This window comes from Strix uralensis, chromosome 4, assembly GCF_047716275.1.
Source record: "Strix uralensis isolate ZFMK-TIS-50842 chromosome 4, bStrUra1, whole genome shotgun sequence".
Lineage (NCBI taxonomy): Eukaryota > Metazoa > Chordata > Aves > Strigiformes > Strigidae > Strix > Strix uralensis.
In genome coordinates this window covers 7,124,363-7,141,279 of record NC_133975.1, presented here as the reverse complement: position 1 = coordinate 7,141,279, position 16,917 = coordinate 7,124,363, and the positions used below count along the sequence as shown (strand labels likewise).

Here is a 16,917-nt window from a genome sequence, read left to right as displayed (position 1 = left end):
ATCCCAAAGTCTCATTTTGCTCAGTCCCAAATCATCTCATCTTCACCAAATCCCAGGCTCCTGCTCCAGTCCCACTTCTCTTTTGCTGATGTTTTAACTACCCAACGATCCCAGGCTCATTATCTTTTCCTAACTAGCTTTTGCACCCTGGCTCTCAAGACATACTTTCTGTGTCTTACAGTCAATTAATCACCTTCCTCACTTCAAAAAGATCTCCTTCCCTTTTCCTTGGCTCACAGAAGTCTGCTGGTTCCTCACTACAGCTGTCTACCAGCTGACTGTGTCTATACCTAACTCTAAGTGATCAAATTGTGCCTTCAGATAAAAGCCAATTTAAACCCTCCTGCTGCTATATACTGTAAGTATTTCATTAGTATAAAAACATCTTGCAAAGCTCTACGTGGTAATTTGAAATATTTCAACTATTGCAAGAAGAGAGTACAGTAAGGTCATATTTTTATTGCCTGCCAAGTGCATTTTTGTATGAGTTTGCAAAGCTGTAATGAAAGTCAAACATTTACCAAAAGATTTCCAGTAGAATGAGATATGCAAGACTTGGCTAATAACCCCACAAAGTTCTTCCATCTCACTTTATCAGTTGTTCTGGTTTCTATGCCACAGGTTTTTTTCAGAGGAGTAAAAATATCAAAGACTCATAAGACGTTTTGTTCTAAATAGAATTTCAACACAAGACATTTAGACTGTGTACACTTTGACTAGGCAGGACAGAAGAGAGAACTCAATGGACATACTCAAGAATATACTTTCTCTACATGCTTAGAAGGTCACCTATGCACCAACCAGAACAGAAAAGACCAAAAAAAAGGCTGACAGACAGCTATTCCACTCAAGGACAGTCTTGCAAAATTTTATTTACAAACTCTCAGTGTGTATTATACCCAACAATATTTGTTTTATATCTCAGGAGATGCTGCACTACAGTACTGGTGAATTATTCCTTGTGTTACTCACCCATTGTAAATCCCCTGTACAGCTGCAGATAAGCAGTAAAGAGGCGTCCTAGACATGTCAGCACTTTCCCACTGGTTTTACCCCCATAGATTTCATAGCAACAGTGGACCAGGCCATAGGCAGAGCTGCCAAAGTGAGCTTTGTCCAAGACTCCACACAGTAATTCCCCATTTCTAATAATAACCTGAAGAATAAAACACAGCTATTCAGGAAAAAAAAAAATTTGAACTTATGATCTCTACAAGTTTTTCTGTCATCTACACAAAATTTAAGTTTTAAAAGCCCACATATTGGTGAACAGTTAAATATGTATCTGTACTTCCAGAATTTATAGTGGAAATAAAACTTCTAACACCATCTGTATTTTTACACCTATAAAGTCAAACAACAAAGACACATGGTCTAACAACAACAGGGGGAATCTGTATCAGGCAGGATCAGAATGGAGTTTTTCCTGACCCCCAGACCTATCCTCTAATCTGGCAGTAACTGGTTTTAGCTTTGTCATCCGCCTGCTTCCCTCCCCATTCCTCTACTGTATACACAATTTTATTACACTACATCCCAGCCCAGCCTCCAGGGCTGCTGCCCCAGCATACCTGCGATTCACACATTGAATCAAGATTCAGACATCTGTTTGCAGGTCCCTTTACCCAGGCTCTTCCACCAATCTTAGCTTTCCCAGTCAAATTCAGTGGGACGTGGTTTTCTGGAATGATGTTTATTAACAGTGTAGAAACAACCTATAAAGAAGCAGGAAGAGTGGCAGGAACTATTTTATTTCCTATATTTCCTTCTCAACATTTGGCATGGAGGAGAAAAGCAACATCCTAGACATATTTTTTGCAGTGACAGCAAAGCGTTAAAAGCTCAGAAATCTGAAGTTTACAAGACAGGAATATCCTCTTGCTACAAATGAGCTGAGACACAATTATTCAGAAATATATGGCACCAAAGATTCTTTCAATAATTATATAGATTTTAAAAAAAAAGTATTACTATTGGGTTTTACAAGAAAAACTGGCAGAGAATTTCCCCTACTCTGCTACGAGACATAATACTTGGTTTGAATGTTAAACTTTCTTAAACAGTAGGAAATGCAGGACTCCCTTGGGTTTCCCAGGTATTACATCAACATAATGATGATCTCAATCAAAAAGTCAAACACCAGAATATTTACCTACAGCCTTTAAGTTCAGAGATTTAAAAGCACTGACTGGCATAACTTAGTTTACTATGACCAACAAATTCCTTCTCTGCTCCCAAGCCTGTAAACTGCAGCATTACATTTCTGTCTGCAACACTGTGCAGCGCAGCAAGTAAAAGTACTATTCTAATACTGTCATTTTAAACCAAAGACAACTCTCATAGCTCAATAACCCACACCAAGATCTACGTGGTGTTGATTAGATGATGGGATCTGGCTTTTCAACAACCCTCAGCAGCACTGGTTTTAACATTAGCATTCTGCTTACTTTGGAAACACCAGCATTCTTTAACCCAATAAGTTATAAACTACCTGCTTTCCTGTCCATAATTGCTGTGGTTTCATAATGGCAGGAGGAAAGACTTTAATTCTTCCTTTTTTGTCTGTTAGTCCTCGATAAATAAGCTCCATATACTGTTCTCTGGTGAAAAAGCAGCCCCGGATTGTCATGCTGACTCCAGAAATCATGTGATCCTGGATCAAGCCAGGAAGTGGCTTCCCATCCTAAAGAGATAACAAGAAAAGGGTTGGGTGGGATAAGTCATGTGCTAGCAGCTCCCAAAAGTATTCCAGCTGGACAAAAGTACTCAAGTCATTTGAAAAGAACTCATCATCACAGCACAACTCTCTACTAAATCTCTTCTGGACATTGACATTAAAAGGAATGAGATTATTTGGATGTGCTGTGCCTTCTTTAGACGAAGAGAACCACAAGTGGAGACAGAACAGAAACCAGGAATAAATTTCAAAAATAAATAAAAAAAATAAATCAATTTATCATTAGACAAACTAAACCAAACCAACAAACAAACAAAAAAATCAAAGTGATTTCACATAGGAATAAATTTATCTGACAGCTTTACTTACCTTTGGAACCAGGTACTGTTCATCAGTAAAGGCTAAGGTGTAGGCTTCTGCTCTACCCAGCTCGCTCTGTGGAAAATGGGCATTCATTTCATCACCGTCAAAATCAGCATTGTAAGCCTTGCAGTTGGCATAGTGAAGCCTCAGCACTTTTTCTCCGGGCAGGATTCGGGCCCGGTGAGCTTGGATGGAGGGTCTATGAAGAGTGGGCTGGCGGTTCAGTAAAAGCACATCTCCATTTTTAATATGTCGACATACCTGCAAGAGAATTACAATTGCTGCCTATAATGCATTTCCGTGTACGCCTCTGAAAAGTCTGCATCTTAAAATATACACACATCCAAAGCACTTTCTTTCTAGTATTAACGTTCTGTGCCACACTTTGTGAGAGAATCAAGACTACTTGCCCCTGAACGCCCTCTGCTCTCCACCAAACCACACTCTGAGGCTGCATATCCTCCATTAACTCCCACAAACCACAGTGATCAAACCAAATTAACAGCATGCAAGCCACGTTCTACCAATCTCTCCTCCCCCTTGGCTATACAGGGATCAAAGACTGAAAAAGAAGGAAAATTATGTCATTTGTAAATGAGAAAAAACCCACTATTTGTCCAAAGCTCACTGGGCTGAATTGATAATACCTGTCACCATACACCCAGCACTGAACATCCTAGAATAAGGTAATAATATGACCCAGTAGTTGAAGCTGAGGCCAGAGATCTCCAAGTTATAATTCCATGTTTGAGTACAACACAATGTATTCTTATCTAGAACGGAGTCTCTCAAACCCATCTCATTTTAATTTCTCTTGTCAGTACACCCATGTATCCATTTAAGTGATTATCAACAGGAGTATGATAAGCTGTTTTACAGTCTATGTTTACCTCTGGGACAGGTTCTGAGAGAACTGACATCACAGAAATACTCAATCTTAAATCTTAAATATTAAATCTCTACTATGCCTCTATTAGAGACAGGGGTATAAATAACAGACATTGTGAAAAGATTATTCATCACCAAAACTTTTGCCTTAGCAGCTAAATAGGAAGTTCTGAACTCTTGCAAGGGACAGAGATAGTTATTAAGTTATTCAAAGGTTGATTAAGCTGTAGCACAGAGAACTCAAACCCTCCAGCAGCTCCAAAGAAAAAACTGATATAAACACTGAGCATTTCACAAACATTAATGTCTGTACAAACAGATGGTTATCGGTGTGGTTGTTTCTTGTTTTGTCATCTGTAAAACGAGACGGTGATGGAAAGATGGATCCCACGTTATAGCAGTCAGTGCTAAAACACAGACTGCTCCTCCCCTGGTCAGTGCCACTACCAGCACGGCTGACACCGACCGGAGAACTCTACTTCGTACAGAAGTAGACAGACAGACAGTAGACGTACAGACAGACTCTACTTCGTACATACTCACAGGCACCCCACTCCTGGAAGACATGGCACATCAACTGCTTGTGTTGTACCTACTCTACAAGCATACTGAATTTCAGCTTTCAGAACTACCATCAAAAAACTGCTCCAAATACAGAATCTATTTAATATTTCAAAAGGAGAGGAAAAAAAAGACAGAATTTGCTGAGAAGGATGGGGAGGCAGAGGGACATAAAAGCATAAAATGAAAGCAATATTTTATCTTCCATACTGCTAAGACTTTCCAAGAAGTCAGCTGCAAAAGAAAGACCACTTCATATCCTGGCAAGATGAATGCCACACACTGCATATGATGAGGAGAGTAAAATTCAGGATGGTAAAATGGTTTTTAGAATTTGAAAAAGTATCAAGCTTTTCTTCCCACACACCCCCCACTTTTTCTCAGCGACCTACTACAAGACAAAATAACCTTGCCCTGGGAGTCTTTTGTGAGCAGGCCCATTGGAATCACTAGCAAGGACAGTAGTAGCAGTATTTAAAAAAAAAACCCACCACACCACAGATGGAGGAGGGCTCTGACAAGCCTTTTGTCATACTCACAATCTTCAGTCCTGATTGGGGCGCGCCTGAAGAAGGAGTGAGGAGCTGCTTAGCTAAGGCTTCCCTCTGGGTCAGGCTGCTCGCACTCAACAGTGTACGAGATCCATCCTCATTAATGACCATGGAGGCCCCAGGGTGAACCTTTGGGCCATTTATGACAGCCTGTCTCAGCTCTTTGACATTCCAGGGAGTGACTGGCTGAGGATAAGTCAGTTTGGTAGCAAATACCTAGACAGGAGGGAAAAGAGGCAAGAAATAACAAGTTGTTCAACTTTGACTTAAAACAGTACTAAGTCACTGAAAAAAACAGTGTCAAATGTTAACACATACAATGTAAGCATAAATTAAGCTCTTGGATGCATCTCCTCTTCCATCTACTGTCATGCCAAATAAATATATTTCTATTTTAAAATCCTCTACCGTAAAAATAGAAATTATGTCCTTTTTATGACTTTCTACTGCAGTAGAAAAGGAAAACTCAATAAACAATTAAAAGGAAGAAAGCATGATTTTAGATTCTGCAAACAAACCAGCAAATATAGAGAAGAAGTATCACCAGGTTCACTATTTGCACATAAGCAAGCAGAAAAGACGACATAATGAAAAGCTCAAATTCAGGCTTGGAGTCATGTCTATGTGGTTAAAAATCATTAAAGATGAATGAAGTTGGTGATGTTATTACGGCCTTTCTTTAACAAGATACACACTGTACAAACACCACAGGAGGAACAGGATGTACTTATAGAGTTTGCACCAATTCATAATCCCAGAAAGCAAGTGCAGCTTTTTTTTTTTTTAACTCCTCTTTCCCAGATGTGGTGTTCAGTATAGTGGTAAGAATTTCTTGCTCTTCAATGCTCCTTCTTTATTTACACACGGTAGTAACATACAGCTATGACACACTGGGCAGGAAAGAGTCCAGATGAGTCAGAAAATCTCTACATTTTAAACTGCTGGCTATGGAGGTGAAAGTGTTACAGTGTAGTTCAGTCCCCAGCTGCATCAAAAAGAAACTTACCATAGGAATGCCAATCTCGTTAGTACCAATGTACATATCAGGGCAAATGACTGATCGAGCAGCAAAATCCACACGCTTTCCCATCATGTGCTTGCGGAACAGTCCTTCCTTTTTCTCTAATAGCTTTGAAAACAGAAGTTAATGATTAAAACGTGAAAGCATGCAACATCAGACAGATTCTCCAGATATTACAGCGATGGGTATCATGAAAATGCCTACATATTAACCACAAATATTTCACTTTTTTCTTATTCCATCAACTTCTCTTGTTTTAACTGTCTGTGACACACAAAGCCCAGAGTCTCTAAGATTCTGCCTGCTACCCACCTGACGAATACCAGGGTATTTTTCTGTTGTTAGTTTGTCCATGTCACTATCAAATACAATGTTGACATGGCTCTGAAGACGAATCCAAGCATTGTACAGCTTATCTGCAATGGTCTGACCTGGAATCATTGTCAGGACAGAATGGTCCAGAGGTTCGTTATTCTCTCCTGCCTCCTACAGAAACAGAAATTAGAAACTTCAACTTAACAAAAAATACCTTCAATTTACTAGGCTGAAATTATAGCATTAAATAGCAAATGAAACATTGGGCACTATTTTGCATCGCATTAAAGACACTAATTTACAAAAAAACAAAAAAAAAAAAAGCAGCTTTACCAATATAAACTTTACTTTCAAATTATTACAACCAAGTGCCTCAGGCAGGTATGCTGTCAAGCTTTAGAAACCGACTTGTATGGGAGATCTCCAAACACCACAGCTACACACACCAGTGGGATTTTTAAGATGATTGCCAGTCAATCATCTCCTGGTAAGTGACAGTCCTCTTTCCAAATTAGATGTTACTGGTTAGCCAGTCCATGCTACACATCACTGTGCTACCAGAAAGTCATATTCTTAGATAAAAATAACGTAAATCCAAGAGCTTTTATCACCTACATGACTTTCTGTTCATTCTAAAAGTCAGTATACCACTCACCCCGGAAACACATTAACATTCTGTCACATCAAATGTTTTAAGAACAGATCTCCACCTAGTGGCTAAATTCTGAGTAACCAAAAATGTTTTCAAAATGATTTACACTTAAGATGTAAATCATGTTCAGCTGAAACTAGGACCAGTGCCAAAGAACCCTCAATATCACAATTCATGAACAAATATGAAAAGAGGCATCGTGACATACGTTATTATTATTATATGACCATGAGTAGCAAACAAGCGTTGTTACTAATTAATTTGTGAATTGTTTGGTTCTATTTAGACATCGATGGTCAAAAATAACCACGATCACAATTGTCTCTACTAGGCTTAGAAGACAAAGTGGGTTTTTTTCCCCTATCATTTTTAATTTGATGAGATGCTGGAAAAATTTTATTGTGAACTGTTTGTGCTGTACATATTTCATTCTCCAGTAACAGGAGCCCTTTATGTCTCACATACAGTAATCCAATACAAAAATCATGACTAAAGGAGTCTGTGTAAAATGTTTCTTCCTTTGCACCAGCTAGGTGAGCAGAAAGTGGCATTGGAAAAAAAAAAAGCGAAAAAAAAAGCTATGGAGAACAGCACATACTCCAAGAGCCCAGGCAAAAACTATTACTGGAACAGTTTAAACTGGAGTCAACTACCTGAACTCAACCTACGTATCCAAAAAGCAAAGAGTAAGATAACCAGCAACTCTTACTGTTTGGATTTCTTCTGCAATTTTTATTGGCTGACATTGTTCTTTTGCCATGAAAACCAGGAGCTTCCGTATCAGTTTGGCATCTTTCATGACAGCCTGCAAGTTCACAGTCTGACCATTTGTAAACAGTCGGTCTCCAACACGATTTACAGGACGATACCTACAGCAGATCAAAATTACTTTAGAAGACTAAAACCACTGAAAAGTAGCGTGATAAACCTCAAACATTCTAAGACAAGTCTTCAACACATGAAAAATAATCCCTATAAACTAACAACAAGTATTTAAAAATTAATTTATTATACTGGGACAGTCATAAAAGAGGAATGATTCCTTAACTGTATAGTACTGATAGAATTTCTTGTTATAATGTTCCATAATAACTTAAAACACTAATACTAAAATACATTATGAAAATAATAGTATTTCAGTCCTTTAACAAACTCATTTGAAATTATAATAAAACTTATCAGTTACTCCTGTGATTTTATATTTTTTTTTTAACACTCCACTGATGCTTTAGCAGACCAGTGTCTGTACTATAGGTGTTTGCACCTCCAACTCCTGCAAAGAAGTATGTGCTAAATCCCGTGATTTCTACAAAAGTTTTTCTGGGGAAATTTTACCTTGAAGGCGGAACCACAAGTAGATCTAAAAAAAACATGTCTGGACTGAATCCAGAACTCTCATGGGGATCCATCCCAGGGAAGAGATAACGCAAGAAGAAACCTAAAACGATACAATAGAAAAGATAAACTCGTTATCACTGCTATTGTTTGGGAATCCAAACCCCCGGGTGCATTTGGTCAATCAAGTCAAAAGAATCTGCTAAGTTAAATACCAGCAAGATTGTTTAAAATAAAAACATTTAGGCATACTTCAGAATGAACTGCCATTGCTCTTTTGGGTCACATACATGATTTTTTAGAAACAACTCTGAAGAGAAACATGCAGTATAGCAAAAGAAAAAAGGGTAACAGCAGGAAGAAACAGTTTCCAGCTACTAGCTGTGACTGATACATGTAACTGCTTCGTTTTTTCCTGGCAACTGCATACAAATTCAGAGTACAGGGAACTCAAAAGGAGAGACCCCTAAATGCTTTCTCAGTCTTTAACCGATGTAACTGTGGGGAATATTGGGTCCAGCATCATATGAACATCAAATTCTCTGTAAACAGCAATCGTGATTTCTGGGGGGAATAGCTGATCAAATTATTCATTGAACCCAGCTCTCTGCGTTCACTAGCTACCAGCCCTCCTGTCACAGAATCTATCTTGCAGCCAGAAGCCCTTAAGGCAAAAGGCAAAGATTTGACAAGGAGTTAATTCAGGAACATTTGCAGTCTTTGTCCACTAAATGATACAGAAAACAAAGTAAGGTTGCTCTTAACAACCATTACCTTCATTCTTCCACAGAGCCAGGATGTATTCCTTGGCAGTCATCGGTGTCAGGTATCCTCTCTTCCCTAACTGGCTTTCATCAATAGCTGAAAAAATAAAAAGGAAAAATAAAAAATAAATCACAAGAGGTTACTCTGAAAGGGTTTTTTTGCTTACAGTGATAAATACTGCCAGCTCTGAGAAGGAATGGAAATACATATGAAATATACTGGCTGACATTTACATTAAAATATCATTAAAATATTTGCTTTGGGGATATGAAACTAACTAAAGTAAGAGCCTTCCTAGTATGGAAAAAATAAGCCATTTCTGTGACTAATGGATATCAGCATAAGTAAGTGAAATAAAACTCAACTTTAACATCTAACGTGTATTCTTTGTTTGATTAATGGTGAGCTGGACCCCTTCTTCATCTCATCTCATCTCTTTACCAAAACTCAAATCCAGAGTCAACCTTGGGGATCACCAAAGTTGGATTCAAGTATTTACTAGTGAGATCAAGGTTCCCATGAAACACCCAACTGGATGAGACAACAGCAACAGTCAGCAACCCATCTATATCATAAGTTTTTGTAAGAGTCTGGGCTAGTTGTGTTTCAGCAATGAAGGAAAACACATGGTTTTGCCACTGAAAAGCAGAAAGAGCTTTTTTTTTTAAAAAAAAAGCCAGAGATTTTAGGTCTCAATTTCTACTTCTTTTGCAGGCCAGCCCCTTGTGTCCCAGGGAAGCCAGAGTAAACGATGAAAAGCAATTCTCCATGACCTCAGATAAAGTTTCCTACTCTTCTTTTGGCTAAGGTTCAGAAATCCAGATTCTTCCACATTGAGATTTCAATTCCCCATTCCTTCACATAGAAAAGCTTTCCATTCCTTAAACACAAATGCATCAATGCCAAGGTTAAAAGTATTCCCTCCAAGCTTCAATACAGTGAGCAACTGTGACACAGGCTATGCAGAATGTACATAGCTGTATAGTCCATCCCATTTCAGAAAATGTAATACTTAATGAAAGTAATCAAGCAGAGTTACAGTCTTGGTCTTTGAACACTAACAGGAGAAGATATTTCTTACCTGTACTTCAGCTGTGAATGTTAACAGAAACTGCAAGAATATGGCTAGTTTTGAAGCTTCCTGTGGTAAGACAAAGTATTCTACATCTGGCAACTCCATAACAACCATTTTCTTCACTAGCATAATAAAACACGCCCTCAGACTCTGGACAGTCCTAAAGGGCTCAAATAAAAAGTCCAAAGTTGTACCCTACAATTTAATGGAGTGAAATCATAGTTGTCACTCAAAAGTAGTAACTGGGATACACAAACTTTCCTGCTTTTGTTGTATGTGTTATGGATGTGAGATCTGACCTTTCCGCTTTAAAACCCATCACTGTCACTGTACTTCTTCAGCCACAACACCAGAGATCGAGTATTTAAGCCACAGACCAGCAAATGGAATAAGCTCTCTACATAAATTTTTTCTAAAGATTAAATTAACTCGCACTCAAATTTGCTTCAGTTCTGCTTGGTTGTGTAAAGGATCAAGGATACAACAAGAAGAAAAAAGTAAGTTTAAAGTGATTCAAACACTAGGTTAATTAAACCTGGAATGTATCACCAACTTTCTTTTCTGTCTTTACCTCTTTTAAGAGGAAGTTCTTCCTTGAGAGTTAGGATTACTTGATTTTCTTTCTGGAGTAAGATTGGTCATCTTCCTCCTAGTTAATTTTTCATCTAGTCTCTCCGTTTTAAAAACTTAGCAGAAAATCATGTACCCACCAAAAATTAAGTGTGCCAAAACCACATTAGAGTTGACATAGATTATGTTTTTGTACTTCTTTTCCTGACATACAGACACTGCAAAAGCACAGAAGGCTCACAAATAGAGAAATTTAATGGAGTCAGGTACTCCCCTACTTCTGAGCTTACTGTTCTATTTACATTTTTTATAAATGAGTCACAAATGCATAGTCACTGCTAGGAATCTGTGCACCGTAAATACAGGAAAATAAGTGCAAACATATTTGAGTGGAAGACAAATATTTTACCCAGTGGCTCATCCAGAACGCCTTCTTCTCCTGACTTATGATACACTGTAGAAGGATAGGTTACTGTCAGCTTGCTGTTATGCTCTTTTCGCACTAGTGATCTCCTGGATCTTAAATGGAAAAAAAAAAAGAAATCAAGGAAAGGCAGATAAAACTTAATACAAATGTTCACAATATTTAACTTCACACCAGCTATTTATTTCCTCATGCAGTTAAACTTACTTGCAGTTTGGGCATTTCTTTGAACTCATATGTGCTTTCCAGAACTGTGCTATCAGTTTATTTCTACACTCACATACATTTTTGACCTGATAAAGAAAAAAAAAAAAAAGAGACTTAAAAATAATGAGAATAACAAAAATAAAGAATTTGATACAAAGAATTCATTAAACACTACACAATTAATGTTAACCGTCAACACAAACATTAGTATCAATGCACACATGTCCTTGTATTGATTTTATTCACAGCCTGATCTCTAGTGTTCTTCCATCATCTTCCCATATTTGCTGGAAACATAGACCCCTCAACGCTCAGCACCTTCCTTTTAAAATTTATTTCATAGTCTTTATTTTTCAAGTTAATACTCAATTTTAAAGCTTTTCTCTAATGATGATTTAAGAAGGTAGAAGATTGATAAAAATCACTTCTTTTGACTGCTCATGAACGCATGATTTACAAATGCTTAATGTTAGTTTTGAAACAAGCAATGAAGGAATTAAATTTGGCTCATAAACAAATCTGCTCTAAGATGTCAGACCTTTAAATACCTTCTTCACTAATACTTTCCTTTAATTAACAATGTATATTAAACTGCATTTAAACAGAAAGGAGAATTCAATTACATAACTAAAATTTCACTGTAAGTAATTCTGCAAATCTGCTGGATGCATGAGTTCTCAAAAAATGTTCTACAGCTCAAAACAGCTGGAGCATCATACAGAGAAGTATCAACATCTGTAGGTAATGTACTGACAGCAGTACCAGATCATTTTTATATGGTATTTACACCATTAAAACATTTCCCTACACAAAGTGTATTTTCCAGAAATCTAATAATTATACTAACAGGGAATAAAATCTTTTTAAGCTTCATTTCAGACATTTCACCCAGAAAGCCTTCTAAATGTAACAGTCCAGCACACCAGGACAAAAATCTAGAGTCTACACAAAGACAGACTTTCTTCCACACATAACCATCTTAAGAGGATAAAACCTGAGATCTCAGGAGAAGCACTGATTGTACTTACGTTTGAACACTGATCTATTATCTGGTAACTTTTTAATATTTCCTGAACATGGTGATTTAACTCTTCTTCAATTTCTGAACCTGTGGCATCTGCACATTGCTCTAAAAACTAAAAGAAACAGAATGAAATAAATTGGGATAGCTCTGTAGTTACAGGACTATCAACTCAAAACAAAAAATGGAGAAATACACAATACTTGCCCTGTTCAGAATGACTTCAAGATCATGGACAGCATGAAGCAACCCTTTCTCCAGAACCTTCAGCTGACTGAGCAGTAAGTGAACCACAGCTCGAGTACACGTCAGCATGTGACAATTTAAACAAGAACCTCGAATTAGAAGGTATAATTTCTGGAAAGAAAAGGGGAAAAAAAGTTATCCTGGTAGATTTACTAGCTTGCACAGTAAGCAAGTAGATAGATTTGTTTGAAGTTACAGAAAGCGCTACTATAATTGAGAAATCAGACTAATTGTTAAATTTAATCATAAAGAATTGGACTGAAAAAAAAATTATTTCAACCACACAAACTCAGGTGCAAAGCATGATCTGTCGACAAATTACCTGCATAACAAACTATCTACATAACAGGAAAAGCCTGTTATATCTACAGCAACTCTGGGGCCAAAGCTGCTCTTATGTAGCACTGTGATTACAGCTTCTAACAGCTTGTCCCATAAAGGACAATGTGGTACCCAAAACTCCACACTACGAACATTCTGGTCACAAGTACTAACAGTGCCCCTCAAGATTCTTCATGCAACCACATTCTCCGCAAGCTTTGAGAAAATATCAGTGGTTTTTATTATTCAGCATAGCTCTGCACATAACTCACTCTAGCTGCACAGGGCACCAGTGGCCTGAAGGCTAGAAATTACTGCTGCATTTTATTGCTTGGTCAAATTTTACTGCAAAGCTGGGACAGGACTAGAAGTGGGATGAACCTCATCTAACTTTAGTCATTTGAAAGTGGTGTTTTTAGTCTCAATTAATAGCCTATACAGGAGCCAGCTGCTATAATGGAGAGATCAGCACATCAGGAGGGAAATTCATCCCAGCTCAAGTTCCTGATATAGGCGAGATGAATCTTTCTCTACAATAGCCCCACTCCTCAGACTCCAGAAAGAGCTAAAAAGTACAATCAAATTATGCATCTAACTTTCAGAAGACTAGAATAACGCAAATCCTACCCTAAGAGCCAGGAATCCTTTCATATTTAAAAGATGACCCTTTGAAAAAACACCTACATGAAACACTTAGGAGACAAGTATAGTTTGACCATCACCAGTAGCTTTCAAAACAAGTTTATAGCACCTGTTCCAAAAGATGCACAAGTCAAATCTCTGTTCTACATTAGGCATCCCTCATATCATGTAAATGCAACAGTTGTAAAGCTGAGAAGCACGTGGGTCTGACTTCCAGATGCAAGAAATCTTCCTGACAGCTTTTTTAATTAAAGACTGATGGATTTCTATATACCTTAGCATTTTTCAATTGTGCGTCACCAAACTTACAACACTATATTCTTCCATTTACTTGGCACACACGTGTCACTCAGCATATTACTGGATAGGTTTGTTGGTTTCTATCCACACTGATCCATATTTCTAGAATAAATTATTCTGGAATAAGAGGACCCACTGGGCAGAATGTATAGCACAGATACTCAGGGCAAAAACAAACCCTGAACGTTCAGGAAGCACTTGGAGATCCTAGAGTAAAAGTAGGTAACCGTTCCTGTAAGTTTGTAGTAGTCGTTTAAAGGACACACCTAATAATTTTTACTGTGCCATCTATTTAATTAAGGCATGAGATGCTACAGTCAGACATATAGTTTAGTGATCAACATTCCCCCTCTCTTGTTCATCAGTATTGAGTAAAATAATAATTACAACAAAGTGTGTATTTTGCAAAAGTCTAAGGAGTCTATTTGTGTTGAACCATCATGACACAACAAACTTTTCTACTACATTTGCTGTTATTGCATTTAAACTTAAGAGAAAAAACAGATCTCAGCACCTTTACTAGTTTCAAGGACTACAAACTGTATGATAGCTTGAGCACCATCACCCATTTCATCAGTAAGACAATGATTAAGCGTACATACATCAAAAAACAGAGGGTTGTAGACAGTCAGAGGCAGTTCTATATGGCCAAAATGACCAGGACAGTTGTTGAAGTTCTGTACGCAAGTTGCACACACTTCTCTGGAGTCTGGAGGTCCCAAAGCCAAGTCGTACAGCCCATTAATGGCTGGATTCCCCACATTATCCAAATACTGAGGATTTGTTATGGATTTTACACTCAGTTTCCTGAAGTTGAAAGAATAGAAAAAAAAAATCAGCAGCAGCAAACAGCCACGATATGCACTTGAATGGTACAACTAGCATTGACATTTAGTATCTATATGATTTTTTTAATTGATGAAAGCATGTTTTTGAGGGTACTTTGTGCCTGCAGCGGGCATTTCTGTATCATTAACTTCATTGTCAGAGTACAATCGTGCATACCACAGCAAATATTTTTCACATCTTCAGTCATTACATTAAGAAGTCAGATAATTTTGTCTGTGTGTCCTCTCAAGCAGCAAGGGAGGTATAAAACAGTGAAAATACCTAGATGACAACAGCTTTACATCCTTGACTACACAGAATGATAATATCACACCAACACTAAAGAAACATTGACAGTGCTCTACAACTCCAGGAGAGATGACCTGCTGGAAAAAGCTGCAAAAAACCCCTCTGCAACAAGATCTCAGCTCTGTAATACTTACACTGGTGCTAAAATATCTGATCATTTTCCCCTCATTGAAACCAGCAAGGTCTCTTCCATGCCAGACACTCAGGTTCAGATCCCAGGTCAGGTTTCCAGGCATGTGCCCACCAAGGAACAAGCCCAACCTCACCAGCACAGGGCTTCTTCAGGCACTGGCAGGCCCCGCTGGCGCTGAGGTGCAGGGTGGGTGGAAGCCAACACACCCTCTCAGGGGAGGCTCCCCAAGACAGGTGCAGCCTTTACCCTCACAAAGTGAGTTTATGCTGCACCCCATAGCCTCTGCCCCTGGCAGCACACAGAAATGGCCGTGTTCCCCCCAACTCCATTGTCAGTGAGGCGCTCTCCTGAGAGGACCAGGGCCACCTCCCTGCCTCCTGATACACCCTTTCACAGAATCATCTAGGTTGGAGAAGACCTTGAAGATCATCTAGTCCAACCATTAACCTAACACTGTCCGTTCTCAACTACACCATATCCCTCAGTGCTGGGTCAACCCGACTCTTAAACACCTCCAGGGATGGGGACTCCACCACTGCCCTGGGCAGCCCATTCCAACGCCCAACAACCCCTTCTGCAAAGAAATACTTCCTAATAGTCAGTCTAACCCTTCCCTGGTGCAACTTGAGGCCATTCCCTCTTGTCCTATCGCTTGTTACTTGGTTCAAGAGTCTCATCCCCCCCTCTCTGCAACCTCCTTTCAGGGAGCTGTAGAGGGCAATGAGGTCTCCCCTCAGCCTCCTTCCTCTTCTCCAGACTAAACAACCCCAGTTCCCTCAGCCGCTCCTCGTACGACATGTGCTCCAGACCCTGCACCAGCTCCGTTGCCCTTCTCTGGACACGCTCGAGTCATTCAATGGCCTTTTTGTAGTTGAGGGGCCCAAAACTGAACACAGGAATCGAGGTGCGGCCTCACCAGGGCCGAGTACAGGGGTAAGATCCCTTCCCTGTCCCTGCTGGCCACGCTATTTCTGATACAAGCCAGGATACCACTGGCCTTCTTGGCCACCTGGGCACACTGCTGGCTCGTGTTCAGCCGGCTGTCAATCCACACCCCCAGGTCCCTCTCTGACTGGCAGCTCTCCAGCCACTCCTCCCCAAGCCTGTAACGCTGCTGGGGGTTGTTGTGGCCCAAGTGCAGCACCCGGCATTTGGCCTTATTGAAACTCATACAGTTTCCCTCAGCCCCCCTCGAGGAATCTCCCCCCCAGCCCCACAGCCCTTCCCCACCCCTCCAACAACCTCCAGCGGCCCCAGGCCACGCAATGGGTCTGAGAGACCTCGCAGCCCCCCAACCCCCAACAACCAGGGGGTACTCAGTTGCCGCCATCCCAGCGGCTGCTGAGGGCCACGGCGCAGCCAGACTACATGTCCCAGCAGGCCTCGCGCCTCCAGCCCGCCGAGGACCGCCGGCGCTCCGGCGCAGGGCACGCCGGGAGCTGGAGTCCTCAACAGAACCCACGAGCCGGGGGAAGCGGACAACCCCCCCCCGCCTGCCAAGGTCCTCACCTGATCTCCTCGGCCGTGTACATCCCGAAGGAGACCCCAACCAGCCGCCGCCACGGCACCACTTTCGGCGGCTTCATGGTGAAAGAATGAGTCTCCCCCGGCCCGCGCCTCGTCCCGCTCTGCAGCCGGAGGTGCTGCGCCACCCGCGGCACCACGCGGTCCCGGCGGAGCGGGGCAGGCGGGGCCGGGCGGTACCACGGCCGA

At 40.1% G+C, this 16,917-nt stretch overlaps 1 protein-coding gene across 2 annotated transcripts in view; it reads right to left on the bottom strand.

Moving 5' to 3' along the window:
* Positions 1-16,888, bottom strand: part of POLR1A (RNA polymerase I subunit A) — a 36,285-nt gene extending 19,397 nt beyond the window's left edge. For both annotated transcript variants that reach the window (XR_012628618.1, XM_074865512.1), the window contains exons 1-16: positions 16,714-16,888; positions 14,537-14,741; positions 12,633-12,782; positions 12,433-12,540; positions 11,405-11,490; positions 11,183-11,292; positions 9,138-9,224; positions 8,364-8,466; positions 7,738-7,897; positions 6,374-6,547; positions 6,047-6,169; positions 5,029-5,256; positions 3,047-3,301; positions 2,492-2,683; positions 1,572-1,715; positions 973-1,156 (exon numbers count right to left, since the gene is read on the bottom strand). Coding sequence is in view for 1 of the 2 variants with exons in the window: in XM_074865512.1 (XP_074721613.1) it covers positions 973-1,156; positions 1,572-1,715; positions 2,492-2,683; positions 3,047-3,301; positions 5,029-5,256; positions 6,047-6,169; positions 6,374-6,547; positions 7,738-7,897; positions 8,364-8,466; positions 9,138-9,224; positions 11,183-11,292; positions 11,405-11,490; positions 12,433-12,540; positions 12,633-12,782; positions 14,537-14,741; positions 16,714-16,790 (2,386 nt within the window). In the remaining variant the exon portion in view is untranslated. The remainder of the gene's footprint in view (positions 1-972; positions 1,157-1,571; positions 1,716-2,491; positions 2,684-3,046; positions 3,302-5,028; positions 5,257-6,046; positions 6,170-6,373; positions 6,548-7,737; positions 7,898-8,363; positions 8,467-9,137; positions 9,225-11,182; positions 11,293-11,404; positions 11,491-12,432; positions 12,541-12,632; positions 12,783-14,536; positions 14,742-16,713) is intronic.
* Between the last annotated feature and the right edge of the window lie 29 nt (positions 16,889-16,917).